The sequence below is a fragment of the Dendrobates tinctorius genome, unplaced genomic scaffold (assembly GCF_039654945.1).
Source record: "Dendrobates tinctorius isolate UK_male_01 unplaced genomic scaffold, ASM3965494v1 ptg000151l, whole genome shotgun sequence".
NCBI lineage: Eukaryota > Metazoa > Chordata > Amphibia > Anura > Dendrobatidae > Dendrobates > Dendrobates tinctorius.
Window position 1 is genome coordinate 19,252,421 of NW_027361818.1, and position 16,890 is coordinate 19,269,310.

The 16,890-nt window shown below is 41.8% G+C and overlaps 1 protein-coding gene across 4 annotated transcripts in view; it reads right to left on the reverse strand.

The window, feature by feature from the left end:
* Positions 1–16,890, reverse strand: part of LOC141050266 (sulfotransferase 2B1-like) — a 136,192-nt gene that overhangs the window by 30,824 nt on the left and 88,478 nt on the right. For all 4 annotated transcript variants that reach the window (XM_073547150.1, XM_073547152.1, XM_073547151.1 and 1 more), the window contains 2 exons: positions 8,797–8,923; positions 8,621–8,715 (listed from right to left, as the gene is read on the reverse strand). In XM_073547150.1, the coding sequence (XP_073403251.1) occupies positions 8,621–8,715; positions 8,797–8,923 (222 nt within the window). The remainder of the gene's footprint in view (positions 1–8,620; positions 8,716–8,796; positions 8,924–16,890) is intronic.

Genomic DNA, 16,890 nt, shown 5'->3' on the forward strand with positions numbered 1-16,890 from the left:
CTATTTTTGGGACGCAGAATGAAGAAAAACCAGCGTTTCATGAATTTCTTTTGGGGGGGTGCGTTTACACCGTTCCGCGTGCGGTAAAATTGATAAAGCGGTTTTATTCTTCGGGTCAGTACGGTTACAGCAATACCTCATTTAGGTCGTTTTTTATGTTTTGTCGGTTTATGCAATGAAAACTATTTTATATAAAAAATAATTATTTTTGCATCGCTTTATTCTGCGAGCTATAACTTTTTTATTTTTTCACTGATGATGCTGTGTGGCAGCTCGTTTTTTGCGGGACAAGATGACGTTTTCAGCGGTACCATGGATATTTATATGCGTCTTTTTGATCGCGCGTTATTACACTTTTTGTTTGGTGGTATGATAATAAATCATTATTTTTTGCTTCGTTTTTTATTTTTATTTTTTAAGGGGTTCGCTAAAAGGGTTAACTAATGGGACAGTTTTATAGGGCGGGTCATTACGGACGCGGCGATACCTAATATGTGTACTTTTATTGTTTTTTTTTTTATTATTTCCAAAAAATGGATTTATTGAGGGAATTTTTTTTTTTTTTTCTAATTTATTTGGCGATTTTTTTAAATTTATTTTTAAATTTTTTTTTAATTTTTTTTTTACTTTATTACATAGTCCCAGGTGGGACATCACTGTCCTGTGACAGATCGCTGATCTGTCACATCACAGATCACTGTGACAGATCAGCAATCTGTCACAGGCATTGAAGAAGACTTCCTCTTGCCTGCGCTTTGCAGGCACTGAGGAAGCCAGCTTCCTCAGGTCCCCGAAGGCCCCCGTCGCCATCTTGGATCCGGGGGCCTGGAGGATAGGAGCCCCCGGCAGCAGCGCTGCACATTGCGCTGCCGTGGGGGGCTCAGGGAAGCACGGAGGGAGCCCCCTCCCTCCCGATGCTTCCCTTTAACTCCCGGTACACCGCGATCATGTTTGATCGTGGTGTGCAAGGGGTTAACGTGTCGGGGGCGGTCCGTGACCGCCCCTGACACATAGTGCCGGGTGTCAGCTGTGATAATCAGCTGACACCTGGCCGCGATCAGCGGCGCTCACCACGTGGGCGCCGCTGATCGCGGTAGACGTACTATCCCGTCCACGGTCATACGGGCCCGGGTACCGTGGACGGGATAGTACGTCGGATGTCAGGAAGGGGTTAAAGACAAAAATGTCCAGGAAGGATGGGAAATCTTGAAAAATGAAATTCTCAAAGCACAATTGTTAACAATTCCGAAAAGAGGGAAGAATAGGAAGCATTTAAGGAAGCCAGGATGGATGAACACAGAACTTAAGCACATGCTAAAAAGGAAGAAAAAAATGTTTATAAAATGGAAAGAGGGAGGCATATCTAAAGAAGAATATAATGCTGTCTGCAGAACCTGCAGGGCACAAATCAGATTAGCTAAAGCTGACAATGAATTGAGGCTTGCAAGAGATGTCAAAAGCAATAATAAAGGATTTTGGGGATATGTCAAAAGTAAAAGAAAAGTCAAAGATGCTATAGGATTTTTACAGGATGAAAATGATGAAATGGTAAGACAGGATGTTGAGAAGGCCGAACTTTTAAATTCCTATTTTGCATCTGTTTTCTCTCAGAAAGGAAATGTGACATCAACTGTTCTTCACTGTCCTATTAAGGGAATAGAAGAATCCAGGATATCTATAAACAGAAAGATAGTGAGGAAACACTTAGCTAACCTAAATGAATTCAAGTCTCCAGGTCCAGATGAATTACACCCCAGAGTACTGAAGGAGATAGCAGAAGAAATTTTTGAACCCCTCTCCATAATCTTTGAAAATTCTTGGAGAACAGGAGAAGTCCCAGAAGACTGGAGAAGAGCAAATGTTGTTCCTATCTTCAAAAAGGGGAAGAAGGTGGACCCAGGCAACTATAGGCCGGTGAGTCTGACTTCTATACCAGGAAAGATTATTAAACAACATGTATGTCAATACCTGGATAAGAATGAAGTGATTAAACAGAGTCAGCATGGGTTTGTAACTAGTAAGTCATGTCAGACTAACTTAATTTCCTTCTATGACGGAATCACTGATTGGGTGGATCAAGGAAATGCTGTAGATATAGTATATCTTGACTTCAGCAAAGCATTTGACAAAGTATCTCATACAATCCTTATTGAAAAAATGACTAAGTATGGAATGGACAAGGCAACTGTTAGGTGGATTCATAACTGGCTTAGTGATCGGACCCAAAGAGTGGTCGTAAATGGCTGCACATCCAGTTGGAAGAATGTCTCAAGTGGGGTACCACAGGGCTCTGTCCTGGGCCCTGTATTGTTCAACATCTTTATCAACGATTTAGATGAAGGAATTGAGGGTAAACTGATTAAATTTGCTGATGACACAAAGTTAGGAGGGATAGCTAATACTAGAGAAGAGAGAGAGAGGATTCAAAAAGATATAAATAAACTGGAGAAGTGGGCAGCAACTAACAGAATGGTTTTTAACAGGGAAAAATGCAAAGTACTACATCTGGGCAATAAAAATGAAAAAAGCATATACAGAATGGGAGGAATAGGCCTAAGCAACAGCACATGTGAAAAAGACTTGGGTATACTAATAGATCACAGACTGAATATGAGTCAACAGTGTGATGCAGCAGCAAAAAAAGCAAATGCAATTCTAGGATATATTAACAGAAGCATACAGTCTAGATCACGTGAAGTCATTATTTCCCTCTACTCCTCTTTGGTCAGACCTCATCTGGAATATTGTGTCCAGTTTTGGGCACCACATTTTAAAAAAGACATCAACAAACTGGAGCAAGTTCAGAAAAGAGCAACCAGAATGGTGACCGGTCTGCAAACCCTGTCTTATGAGGAAAGGTTGCAGGATTTGGGATTGTTTAGTTTGCAAAAGAGAAGACTGAGAGGAGACTTAATAGCTGTCTACAAATATCTAAAGGGCTGTCACATTGTAGAAGGATCAACTTTATTCTCATTTGCACAAGGAAAGACTAGAAGCAATGGGATGAAACTGAATGGGAGGAGACACAGATTAGATATTAGAAAAAACTTTTTGACAGTTAGAGTGATCAATGAGTGGAACAGGCTGCCACGAGAAGTGGTGAGTTCTCCTTCAATGGAAGTCTTCAAACAGAGGCTGGACAGACATCTGACTGGGATGATTTAGCGAATCCTGCTTTGAGCAGGGGGTTGGACCAGATGGCCCAGGAGGTCCCTTCCAACTCTACGATTCTATGATTCTATGATTCTATGATTCTATATGCTGCTCCCTAAGAAGCTCCATAGATTGTTCCCCCATATGCTGCCGCTGCTGCTGCATGTAAAAATAAAAAAATGACATACTCACCTCTCCGTCGCTGGGTGTCAGATTCTCACCTGTCCTGCGTCCATGGCTGCTCACCGCTATCTGCACGTCATCAGTCAGTGACGTTCAGACTGCAGGGGGAGCGGCGCGCACTAATCACGTCACCGCGCCCTCTGCTGTCTGAAGTCACTGACCGATGACAGACAGCAGCAAGCAGCCATGGACGCAGGACAGGTGAGTATCGCTATACTTACCCTTCCTGACGCTGTGTCTTGAGCCCCCAACTTCTCCCCATGCTCTCTCTTCCTGCCTTCAGCGGTCATGTGGTAATGCTCATTAAAACTCATGAATATGCGCATATTCATGAGTTTTAATGAGCAGCACCACGTGACCGCTGAAGGCAGGAAGAGAGAGCACGGAGAAGCTGGGGGCTCAAGAGACAGCGTCAGGATGGGTAAGTATGACCTGACACCCCCACCCCCCCTCCCCCTCCGCCCCCCTTTGTATATGACTCGAATATAAGACGAGAGGGGGACTTTCAGACCAATTTTTTGGGCTGAAAATCTCGGCTTATATTCGAGTATATACGGTGTATATATATATATATATACTGTATATAATTTATTTTTATTGCATTGAATTTTAGGGTATTAATCTATATTATTTTTAGTATATATTCATATTTTTCATGTCTTTCCTATTTGGTTGTCTAATGTAATCAAGAAATAATTTTCAGGCACAGTTCATAGCTGAGAAGTCATAGAGCACCAGTTATGGTTTGCTGGTGCCATGACCTACTGGGAGAGCCCATGAGATGAGATAATACAGCAGAACTTCCACAACTGACCCCATTTTACAAACTACACCTCTCAAAGAATTAATCTATGGGTGCAGAGATCATATTGACACTACAGGTGTGTCACAGAATTTTACTCCATTGGGCAGTGAAGAAAAAATAATTACATTTTTACCACCAAAATTTTGTTTTAGCCCCAGATTCTAGATTTTCACACAAAAAGTGATTAAAAATGGCACCAAAATTTTACCACACATTCTACTAAATGTGGCAATAGACCATATGTGGCTGTACAGTACTATTTAGCCATATGGAGACACTTGGGAGGAACGGAGCGCTATTTGCCTCCTGGAGTGCACATGTCCTAGAACAGTTTTTAGACTCCATATACAGAGCCTCTAATTGCTAGAAGAGCAGAGTCCCTCCCTCAAGTGACCCCATTTTGGATATTATACCTCTTAGGGAATTTATCTACAGGTGCATTGACAATTTTGACTCCAAGGTTATTTTACAGAAACAAGAAGCACTTAATGTTGCCAAGTGAAAATTGCAAACTTCGGTTGTAGAGACCAGTACATTGCAGTCATCAGTACCATATGCCCAGCCCGTGCTTCTGGATGCATGCACCCATAAGTTAGATGGGCTCTCATCACTTCAGAAATGCCCAGCATGGATGCTATATATGTAGTGCTCAGAATGATGGGGGCATTTGGATTTGGAAGAGGAGAATTTGCTGAATTTCTTTTGGCGGATGAGGAGCCATTTCACTTTTCCAGAGCCTTTTTGCTTTCAATAACGTAGAAGCCCCCTATATTTCCATTAACAGATGAGAGACTTGAGTGAAGACTTGATTTTTTTGTGGATGGAGTTGAAGCTTTTATTGGGAACTGTTATGGGTAGCAAGAGTGGACCCTCTGGGTCACGGTACCGGGATTCCCGGGGGCGAGCTGGCCAGGTGGTGCCGACCCCTATACAGGGACCGTTAGTAGCAAGCCCGAAGGAGTCGAATACCGTGACAGCTGGTACCAAGAGGGGCGGCTCAGGAACGAGAGAGACAGACAAGGCCGAGGGTCAGGAGTGACAGGAGCCAGGAGTGACAGGAGCCAGGAGTGACAGGAGCCAGGAGTGACAGGAGTCAGGAGTGACAGGAGTCAAGAGTAACAGTTGCCAGGAGTGACTGGAGTCAGAGGTGACCGGAGTCATGAGCGACTGGAGACAGGAGTGACCAGACGGGGCCAGAGTACCATATGAAAGGCATACGATAATCAGGCGCCTCCATAAGGGAGGAGCCGCTAGATATACCCTGTGCAGGAGCTTGATTGGTGCTCGCTCCACAGAGGTGGTGCAGAAGGGGTTAAGAGGAGAGAGGGGCGTCCACCCGCGGCCTAAGGCGCATACCTGAAGCAGGAGCAGGACAGGAAGAGGAACCCACATGCTGAATCCCCCGGGTTGCAGGACGGGAGGCTGAAGGTGTAGTGCGGCGGCCAGAGCGGTAAACGGGGATTCAGGGAGGAACCCTGAGAGCAGCAGCAGGAAGGATGGGACCCAGTGAGGTAGGTGGTGCCGGCCCCGACCTGACAGGCGGTAATAGCAGCGCCGGCGTGACAGGAACATTTTATATAAAGTTTGAGATCACATTTATTCAGCACTTACTTTGGGGTTTCCATCTAAATTGCTATTTGATGTGATTCAGATGAATCTCCAGAGGGATTCACTCACTATAGTGAGGCAGCAGAGTTACTCTGGACTTCCATATGGCCTTTGTTCAGTGGTGTCCTTCTTTTCAGAAGCACAGAAAACCGTGGCAGACGGCACTTTTATGCAATTCTAAAAAGACAGACACTTCCGGATCACAGGTCTGATGGTGTCCACAGTGCCTCCATCTGCCTCAAAACAGAGTGCAGGATAAATGTGCGCCCAGCCTTACTGCGATCTTTGGGAGGCAGAATGAAAGAATCAACAGCAGGTGATGAATTTGTTTTATTTATTTTTCCTCATGCTGTATAAGTGACAAGGTGACTTTATGTTTGTGGACGGTGCGTTTACAACGATACCAGATTTATATCTGGTTTTTATGTTTGGCAGCTGACACACATTAAAAGATGCTTTTTATTGCAAAAATTGCTTTTGCATCACCACATTTTGAGAGCTACAGTTTTTTCATATTTTGGCTCACGTGTCATGTGAGGGTTTGTTTTTTGTAGGACGAGTTGCCGCTTTTCTTTGTACCATTTTTAGACAAATTACATTTTTGGATCGCTTTCTATTCTGATTTTTGGGAGTCAAAATTAACAACTACCAGCAATTCAGAAATAATTTTTTGTTTGGGGGGGGGTTTATGCCGTTCCGTGTGTGGTAAAATTGATAAGGCAATCTTATTATTCAGGCCAGTATGATTACAGCGATAGCTCATTTATATCTTTCTTATGTTTTGATGCTATTACAGAATAAAAACTATTTAACAGAAAAGAATAATTATTTTTGCATCGCTTTATTCTGAGAGCTATAACTTTTTTATTATTCCACTGATGGAGCTGTACCTTGGCTTGTTTTTTGCGGGACAAGATGATGTTTTCAGGTATACCAAGCTTATTTATATCCACCCTTTTTATCACATTTTATTCCACTGTATGCTTTGTGGTATGATAATAAAGCATTGTTTTTCTTCTTGCTTTTTACTTTATTTTTTTATGGTTTTCACCAAAGGGGTTAACTTATGGGACATTTTTATAGGTCGGGCTGTTGCAGACGTGGCAATAGCAAATATGTATGCTTTATTGTCTATATTTTTATGGATACAATATCTTTTGATTTTTTTATTATTATTTTAAATTAAAAAATATGTATATTTTTGCAATTTTTTTAATTTTTTTTTTTTTTTACTTTTTTACATTTTTTACTTTGTTCCACTATGGGACCATCATTTTTTGCAGTATGATTGCTCGCACAGCATGGGGATGCAGCAGTCTCTCTGTGCTGTACAAATTGTCATCTCTGCACAGTGCATGATCAAGCAACTTTGCTAGTTCTGATGACCTGGATATCATCATGAGGACATCGGGTCACCATGGCAACTATCGGGAGCCTGCGTCACACTACGGGGTCTCTGATCCAAGGGCAGAGGGGCTATCATCCCTCTACTGGCTCCCGAAATGCTGCAATCACATTCAATTGCAGCATTTGAGGGTTAAAGTGCCGGGATTCAGCTGACACCTGGCAGTGATTGCCTGCGCACAGGCCGTGCGCGCGAGCGATCGCAATGATGTAATAATCCGTCCCTGGTCAAATAGGCCCAGGGCACAGGGATGTATTATTACGACAAATGTCATAAAGGGGCTAATATGTTTTTTTTTACATAATAGACATTTATATCAAACCACACTGACTGAAAGGAGTTGCCAATAATTATTGACCATGGTAAGTTGGCCGTCAGACTTTGGCTCTTTTGCTTTGTTAGCATGATTTGTAATGTTAAGTAAAGACATGGCTGTAAGGGTGCTGTAATGCAGATTGAACTTATAGTTTTGGTAAATATGGAATTTGTCTCTTCAGAGAGGAAAAGAACTAGAATTCTAGAGTCACCTGTAAGAAGTATAAATCCTAGAAAGTCAATGTCAACCCTTTAACGAGCCTTGTCACATGACTTAGGATAAAAACCAAAATCTCAGTTTGCAAACTCTGTGTTTTCCAGGTACCGGCTCACATCAGTGCAAAGTGTAAGAGGCGTCTGACCGGAATCCAAGGGGTATAATTTCTCCTTGCGGAGAGTGACATGTCAAGCATGTTGAGATGAGGAGACGTTCAAGACGTAATGCTCCTCTGGGAAATAAGCAAACTGTCTCTTTACATATTTCCCAGAGGAGCATTGTGACTTGAATGTCTCCTCATCGTGGCATGCTTGACATGTCACTCTCCACAAGGAGAAACGACACCCCTTGAATCCCTACTTTTGGTGAAAGTTTTTCTTCTTTAATCACCATTTGAAGTTTTCTGCCAAATAGGTTTCGGTGCACAGGGCCAGACTGAACACTGGGTCTTCTCCTTCCCGTCTCTGATTCCTTGGCTTCTCCACTTATCTTTTTCAATGACCTCCCTTCTCTGTTTGAAACCTCCACTTCAGAAAGCGGAAGCAGGCAAAGGAGCCAGAGAACCAGACAGTGAGGAGAACGCCCAGAGCACAGCCCGGCCCCTGTGCACCAAAACCTAATAAGCAGAAAAATTCAAATTGTGATTAAAGAAGAACCAGAAAGTGGATTTCCTCACTAAAGGTATTAATGTAATTTGTATTTCTGCACCATTACAGCCATATATTTACTTTACATTACAAAATCCTGCTAACAGCTTCTCTTCAATCACACATTTGGATGACAAAACCATTCTCCTGATATTTTGGTTTTGCAAAGGTGGGATTTAAATCTATTACATTTTTAACCTTTTTTATGAGGTTTGTTTCTATACTTAAAATGGATATTCATAAGAATGTTTCCTCTACATGTCAATAATTTCATATTAAAGATTTACCTTCTGAAGATCCTCATAGGTTTGAAACATAAAGTTATCTTTTCCCAGCAATTCCATCCATCCCTTGACGTGATTAAACCAAGATCCATAAGGCACTGCAATGGATAAAATATGACAGCGGAGAACATGCTTATAACTGACAATTTTGTAAGTTTACATTAATTTTAATTACTTACTGTTCTCAGTTAAGAATTCTTTTAGAAAACAATCCAAATTTTCTGGATCTTTGAAGTATGAACTCATTATTGAAAAATAATAAAGGGACACTGCAACATCCTTAGGATTTCTGATTGTATATATGACCTAAAACAAACATTTCAAAAACAAGAAATGAAAAATGTATATTTTATATGATTGTTTATACAATTTTATGTTTGACTAATTACTTTTAAGATGTATTTCCTCTATAAAAGAAGGGATGGAATTTCTTTCAAAATGGTGTCAAAATTAAATTAATCCACCCCAGAGGGTTAGAGTTGTTGGGTGATATAATATATCTTGATATTAATAACTGACTTCTATATAATCTAATAGGATGTATTTCCTATTGTGGAACCAAAACACAACACTGGATGACAACAGTTTAAGAAAGAACAAAACAGGAACTGATACTAATAATAAAATACTTGGTTGAGTTGTGATATGATGCACACCTTCATGCTGTGACGCTTCCACCCCTTAGTATGTCTGAGCAGTGATTGACAACTCAGTTGTCCAGTTTCGTGCAGGGGGGTGCAGCAATTGATGGCTCAGGTGTTCAGTTTGTTGCAGGGGTTTGATGAGCTGTTTGTATTCTTATACAGCTCGGCCGTCCAATCTGAGACTGGGAGGTGCAGAGCTCTCACCAGATGATGACTATTCTCTTGATTGCTCAGCTATTTAACTGAGCTGGCAGGGCCAGATAGCTGTCAGTCATTGCTTCAGATCTGTGTGCATTGTTTTCCCTGTTCTAAGTGCCTTGCTTCTTGATCCATCACTGCCTGACCTTGAACCTCATTCTGACCATCCATTTGTCTAATCCTTGTGCCCTGACCGGCTTTTCTTCTTTGCGTTATGACCTTGGACTGTTAGTTGACAATGTCTTTGTCTCTACCCTCTGTTTATGAAGTACTTTCCAGGCTATTGACCTTGGACTACTTGACTATCTCAACTCATGGTTTATCCATGAGAAGTGACTCATGTCACATTACGCCTGAACTACACATTTCTTTTTTTCTCCAATGTAGAGCCTTTTCACACGCTGGATGACCAGGTGGCAAATTTGTCGCAGGATCTTTCCAATGAATGCCAGAGTCTGGAACCATCATATTACCAGTTGCAGGGTCAGATAATTAGTTTTATGAAAACTTCCTCTAGCCCTCCAATGCCAGCAGTGGCTATGACATCAGTGCACTCTGATGTACGGTTGGTCTCTTCCAAAGCTGTAATGGACCTTCCAAGTAAATTATCAGGAGAGAAAGACCAGTTTAGGGTGTTCAGGGAGAGCTGTAGGTTATTTTTTACCATGCTTCCCCAGTCATCAGGGGTTGAGTTCCATTGAGTGGGAATAATCATATCCCTACTGCGATCGGGTCCTCAAACATGGGCATTTTCCTTGTCCTCACAGGTCACAGAATGGTCTTCTATGGACACCTTTTTTTGACGTTTTAGTTTTGAACTATGACAAACCCAACAGGATCCAGGTTGCTGAGATAAAGAACATGAATAGGGGGGCCACACAGCTGAGTAATACTGCACTGAGTTCTGTCAGTGGTCCACTAAAGTCATGTGAAATGATGCAAGTCTCAGCTGTCAGTTTCACAAATGTCATAGAATCATAGAATCATAGAATCATAGAATCGTAGAGTTGGAAGGGACCTCCTGGGCCATCTGGTCCAACCCCCTGCTCAAAGCAGGATTCGCTAAATCATCCCAGTCAGATGTCTGTCCAGCCTCTGTTTGAAGACTTCCATTGAAGGAGAACTCACCACTTCTCGTGGCAGCCTGTTCCACTCATTGATCACTCTAACTGTCAAAAAGTTTTTTCTAATATCTAATCTGTGTCTCCTCCCATTCAGTTTCATCCCATTGCTTCTAGTCTTTCCTTGTGCAAATGAGAATAAAGTTGATCCTTCTACAATGTGACAGCCCTTTAGATATTTGTAGACAGCAATTAAGTCTCCTCTCAGTCTTCTCTTTTGCAAACTAAACATTCCCAAATCCTGCAACCTTTCCTCATAAGACAGGGTTTGCAGACCGGTCACCATTCTGGTCGCTCTTTTCTGAACTTGCTCCAGTTTGTTGATGTCTTTTTTAAAATGTGGTGCCCAAAACTGGACACAATATTCCAGATGAGGTCTGACCAAAGAGGAGTAGAGGGAAATAATGACTTCACGTGATCTAGACTGTATGCTTCTGTTAATACATCCTAGAACTGCATTTGCCTTTTTTGCTGCTGCATCACACTGTTGACTCATATTCAGTCTGTGATCTATTAGTATACCCAAGTCTTTTTCACATGTGCTGTCACTTAGCCCTATTCCTCCCATTCTATATATGCTTTTTTCATTTTTATTGCCCAGATGTAGTACTTTGCATTTCTCCCTGTTAAAAACCATTCTGTTAGTTACTGCCCACTTCTCCAGTTTATTTAAATCTTTTTGAATCCTCTCTCTCTCTTCTCTAGTATTAGCTATCCCTCCTAGCTTTGTGTCATCAGCAAATTTAATCAGTTTACCCTCAATTCCTTCATCTAAATCGTTGATAAAGATGTTGAACAATACAGGGCCCAGGACAGAGCCCTGTGGTACCCCACTTGAGACATTCTTCCAACTGGATGTGCAGCCATTTACGACCACTCTTTGTGTCCGATCACTAAGCCAGTTATGAATCCACCTAACAGTTGCCTTGTCCATTCCATACTTAGTCATTTTTTCAATAAGGATTGTATGAGAGACTTTGTCAAATGCTTTGCTGAAGTCAAGATATACTATATCTACAGCATTTCCTTGATCCACCCAATCAGTGATACCGTCATAGAAGGAAATTAAGTTAGTCTGACATGACTTATTAGTTACAAACCCATGCTGACTCTGTTTGATCACTTCATTCTTATCCAGGTATTGACTTACATGTTGTTTAATAATTTGTTCAAAGATCTTTCCTGGTATAGAAGTCAGACTCACCGGCCTATAGTTGCCTGGGTCCACCTTCTTCCCCTTTTTGAAGATAGGAACAACATTTGCTCTTCTCCAGTCTTCTGGCACTTCTCCTGTTCTCCAAGAATTTTCAAAGATTATGGAGAGTGGTTCAGAAATTTCTTCTGCTATCTCCTTCAGTACTCTGGGGTGTAATTCATCTGGACCTGGAGACTTAAATTCATTTAGGTTAGCTAAGTGTTTCCTCACTATCTTTCTGTTTATAGATATCCTGGATTCTTCTATTCCCTTAATAGGACAGTGAATAACAGTTGGTGTTACATTTCCTTTCTGAGAGAAAACAGATGCAAAATAGGAATTTAAAAGTTCAGCCTTCTCAACATCCTGTCTTACCATTTCATCATTTTCATCCTGTAAAAATCCTATAGCATCTTTGACTTTTCTTTTACTTTTGACATATCCCCAAAATCCTTTATTATTGCTTTTGACATCTCTTGCAAGCCTCAATTCATTTTCAGCTTTAGATAATCTGATTTGTGCCCTGCAGATTCTGCAGACAGCATTATATTCTTCTTTAGATATGCCTCCCTCTTTCCATTTTATAAACATTTTTTTCTTCCTTTTTAGCATGTGCTTAAGTTCTGTGTTCACCCATCCTGGTTTCCTTAAATGCTTCCTATTCTTCCCTCTTTTCGGAATTGTTAACAACTGTGCTTTGAGAATTTCATTTTTCAAGATTTCCCATCCTTCCTGGACATTTTTGTCTTTAAGGATATCCAGCCATTGGATCCCTCCAATTATCTTTCTGAATCCCTTAAAATCTGCCTTTCTGAAATCTAACCTTGACGTCTGAGTCTTCACAGGTCTTCCGCCTCTAGTTATCCAAAATTCTAAAATAGCATGGTCGCTACCTCCTAGGGTTCCAGCCACTTTTACCTCCTCAACCATTTCCTCCCTGTTTATAAGGATTAGATCCAAGGTAGCAGTTCCCCTTGTTTTCTCCCCTACCTTTTGGAAGATAAAGTTGTCAGCAAGAGAGGATAAGAATTTCCTTGACCTGTTAGTTTTGCCTGAGAGAGATTCCCAACAAATGTCTGGATAGTTGAAATCTCCCATGACAACTATGTCATATTTTTTGGAGAACTTGGCCATTTGATGTATAAAGAGTTCATCCATATCTTCAGCTTGCACAGGCGGCCTGTAGTAAATGCCTACAATGGTGTCCTTTCCATTGTTCTGTCCTTGTATTCTTACCCAAACAGTTTCCACAGAACTCCCAGTCTCTGAAGCTTCAATCTCTGTGCAGATATACGCGTTTCTAACATACAATGCGACACCTCCTCCTCGTTTATCAAGTCTGTTTCTTGCAAATAAGTTGTATCCTTCTAGTCTTGTATTCCAATCATGTGTATCGTCCCACCAAGTTTCAGTGATTCCAATGACATCATATTTCTTTTCCTGTGTTAGTAGTTCCAATTCTCCTTGTTTGTTGCCCATGCTTTGTGCATTAGTATAGAAACATTTTAGTTTGTGATTGGTTTCTCTTTCTCCAATATTTTTATTAATTAGATTCTTTCGTCTTTGTTCTTCCTTTCCACTTCTATTAGCAGAGTTCTCAATAGCATTTGTCAGGTGTATGGCTTTTTCTGGTCTTTTGCTTCCCTTCCCATGTTGTTCTAGTTTAAAGCTCTCCTTACAAGTGTAGCAAGGCGACTTCCAAATACCTGCTTTCCAGTCTTTGTAAGGTGCACCCCATCTCTAGCAAGTAGTTCATCGAATAAGTAATTCACTCCGTGATCCATAAATCCAAATCGTTGCTGACAGCACCATCGACGTAACCAGTTGTTCACCTGCAGAATCTTATTCCACCTCCTTGTTCCATGGCCATCCACTGGGAGGATGGAAGAGAAGACCACCTGCGCTCCCAGTTCTTTCACTTTCTTGCCTAAGTCTTCAAAGTCTCTGCAGATGGTTTCCAGGTCGTTTCTTGCGGTGTCATTTGTCCCCACATGTAGTAGCAGGAATGGGTAGTCATCTGTAGGTCTGAAGAGTCCTGATATCCTGTCAGACACATCTTTAATTTTTGCACCTGGAAGACAGCACATTTCTCTTGAAGTTATATCCGGTCTGCAGATAGCGGCCTCTGTTCCTCTCAACAGGGAATCCCCCATGACCACCACTCTCCGTTTCTTCTTCACAACATTTTTCTTTCTCCATCCAGGAGGACTCTGAAGGCGTACAAGGTTGCTGTTTGTTGGCAAAGTCTTATCCTGATGTATTTCTTCATCATTTTCCTGCGTGAGAGCCTGGTACTGGTTTCTGAGCAGTATGGGTGCTGACTGCCTCCCGATCCTCCTGCTTCTCTGGGTCACATGTTTCCATTCCTCTGTTTCTTCAGGTGCACTTCGAATTTCTTCTCTTTCTGTAACATGAAGAGATAATGATCTTCAACGTAGCTAACCTCTCTTCGAGATTTTGCAACTTTTCCTCCAACAGGGACACAAGCTTGCATTTGTGGCATGTGAAGTTTGACTTTTCCACTGGTAAGTCTGTGAACATGTAGCAAGAAATGCAGCTCACCAAATGGCTCCTGGCCTCTTCCATATTGAGATTTCTTAAAAACGATGAAAGATGAGCCAAAATTTGCGCGCGGTTTTCCGATTTCCTCTTTTCAGCTGCAACGGCCAAAACCCAGTGATCGTTGAGCTCGCAGAGACTCTTCACTTATCCCAGTAGGCACTGGGAATATGCAAATGATGTCCTCAAGACTCTTCCCCTGGTTTTCCGATTTCCTCTTTTCAGCTGCAACGGCCAAAACCCAGTGATCGTTGAGCTCGCGGAGACTCTTCACTTATCCCAGAAGGCACTGGGAATATGCAAATGATCTCCTCAAGACTCTTCCCCTGGTTGTCTTTCCGAGGCTCTTTAAGAATGCTCTGGTTATTCATGATGCCCCTTTTTCTCTGGTCTGGTGGAAGCTATGATCAAGGATATACAAATGGACAGCAGAATCCATGAGAGACGTGGTGAACAGAAGGCTGCCCTTTATACTTCCATGAAGAAATTCCTTTTACCAGAGGTGAAGCCATTGAAAGTTAGAATTGCCAGTTTTCCTGCTGTGGAGAAGAAATGTAGCTAAGATCTTGGATTATGTCTGTACTGTAGTCTCACAGGACATTTCTCATGAAGTGCCCAACTCGTCCTCAGGCAGTCAGATCATTGGGAGAATGTCAGAGTCTGGGTGCTGGCTGAGATAGGCATGCAGACTCCCAGGTACACTTTTCTTCATCTGATAGAGTACTGATGTTATCCTTCAAGACCCAGATGCTATCAGCATTGGCATTCATTGACTGTGGGTCTGCTGCTAACTTTATTGATTTGAGACTTGTTCTAAATGTAGGATTAGTGACAGTTAGATTAGAATGATCCTTTCAAATGTTTGCCATTGACAAGGCACTGCTAGTCTGGAATTTGGTGAAGAGTGTAATGGTGGATTTCAGTCTACAAGTATGAGCATTTCGCTCTGAATCCATCTACTATTTTGTTTTGGATAATTAACCTGCTGTGTTGGGACTCGGACATTCATGGCAGCTTCTTCTCAAAGCTGCTATTGATTGTTGTCAGAAGGAAATTGTTAAATGGAGCCCCAATTGTTACATTATATGTCTAAAATCAGTACAAATATGCTCCACTACTCTTAAGGGTGTGCAGGGGTTCCTGCAGGACATCAAAGTTGTATTCTCTGAAAATGATGGGGAGATACTACCTGCCCATTGTCCTTCTGATTGTGCGATTAATCTTGTCCCTGTTGCCAAATTACCTTAAGCTCACCTTTACAATATGTCTGGGCCTGAACGGACAGCAATGAAATAATATGTTAACAAAAGTTGATGAAAGAGTCATATCTGTCCATCCTACTCCCCTATAGCTGCTTGACAGTCCTTGCCTCGATTTCCGAAAACTAAGCACTCCACTCATCCTTGACCTATATTATTAGCCTCTGGGGGCTAAATGGTTTTCTAAACTTGATCATAGAGGGGCTTACAATTTAATACGCATCTGGAACAAAGATGAGTGAAAAGTGGCATTCCTAACATCAGAGGGTCTATTTGAAAATCTTATCATGCCATTTGGCTTATCCAATGCATTTGCTGCTTTCAAAAATGTTATAAATTAATTTTTTTATGATTGCATTGGAAGATTTGTTGTGATTTACCTGGATGATATTCTAATTTTCTCTCTTGATATGGACTCGCACCAGGAATATGTTCATGTAGAATTACAGTGGTGGAAATAAGTATTTGATACCTTGCTGATTTTGTAAGTTTGCCCACTGACAAAGACATGAACAGTCTATAATTTTAAGGATCGATTAATTTTAAAATTGAGAAATAGAATATCTAATATATAAAGCTCAAAGTGTGTGTATGTATGTGTGTGTGTGTGTATGTCCGGGATAGGCATCCGCACCGTCGCAGCTACAGCCACAAAATTTGGCACAGTCACACGTCTGGACCCCGAGAGTGTCCTAAGCTATGTTGTGAGGCAAAATTTTAACCACCTGTGTTCCAATTTACCAAACAATTTTGCTCCTGCCTACATACTGGGGAAAAAGTGTGTGCGTGTCAAGCCCCGCCCCTCATTAGGACGTCATAATGGTTGCCATGGCGACGCTGATGTCATCATAGGTTGCAAGCCCCGCCGCCCATTATGATGTCATAATGGTTGACTATGGGATGGAGGATGTGTAATGGGTATATGGGCACTGGACTATGGGATGGAGGATATGTATGATGGGTATATGGGCACGGGACTATGGGATGGAGGATGTGTGATGGGTATATGGGCATGGGACTATGGGATGGCGGATGTGTATTATGGGTATATTGGCACGGGACTATGGGATGGACGATATGTATGATGGGTATATGGGCATGGGACTATGAGATGAAGGATGTGTGATGGGTATATGGGCACTCGACTATGGGATGGTGAATATGTATGATGGGTATATGGGCACTCGACTATGGGATGGAGGATGGAGGATGTATGATGGGTATATGGGCATGGGACTATGGGATGGAGGATGTGTGATGGGTATATGGGCACTCGACTATGGGATGGAGGATATGT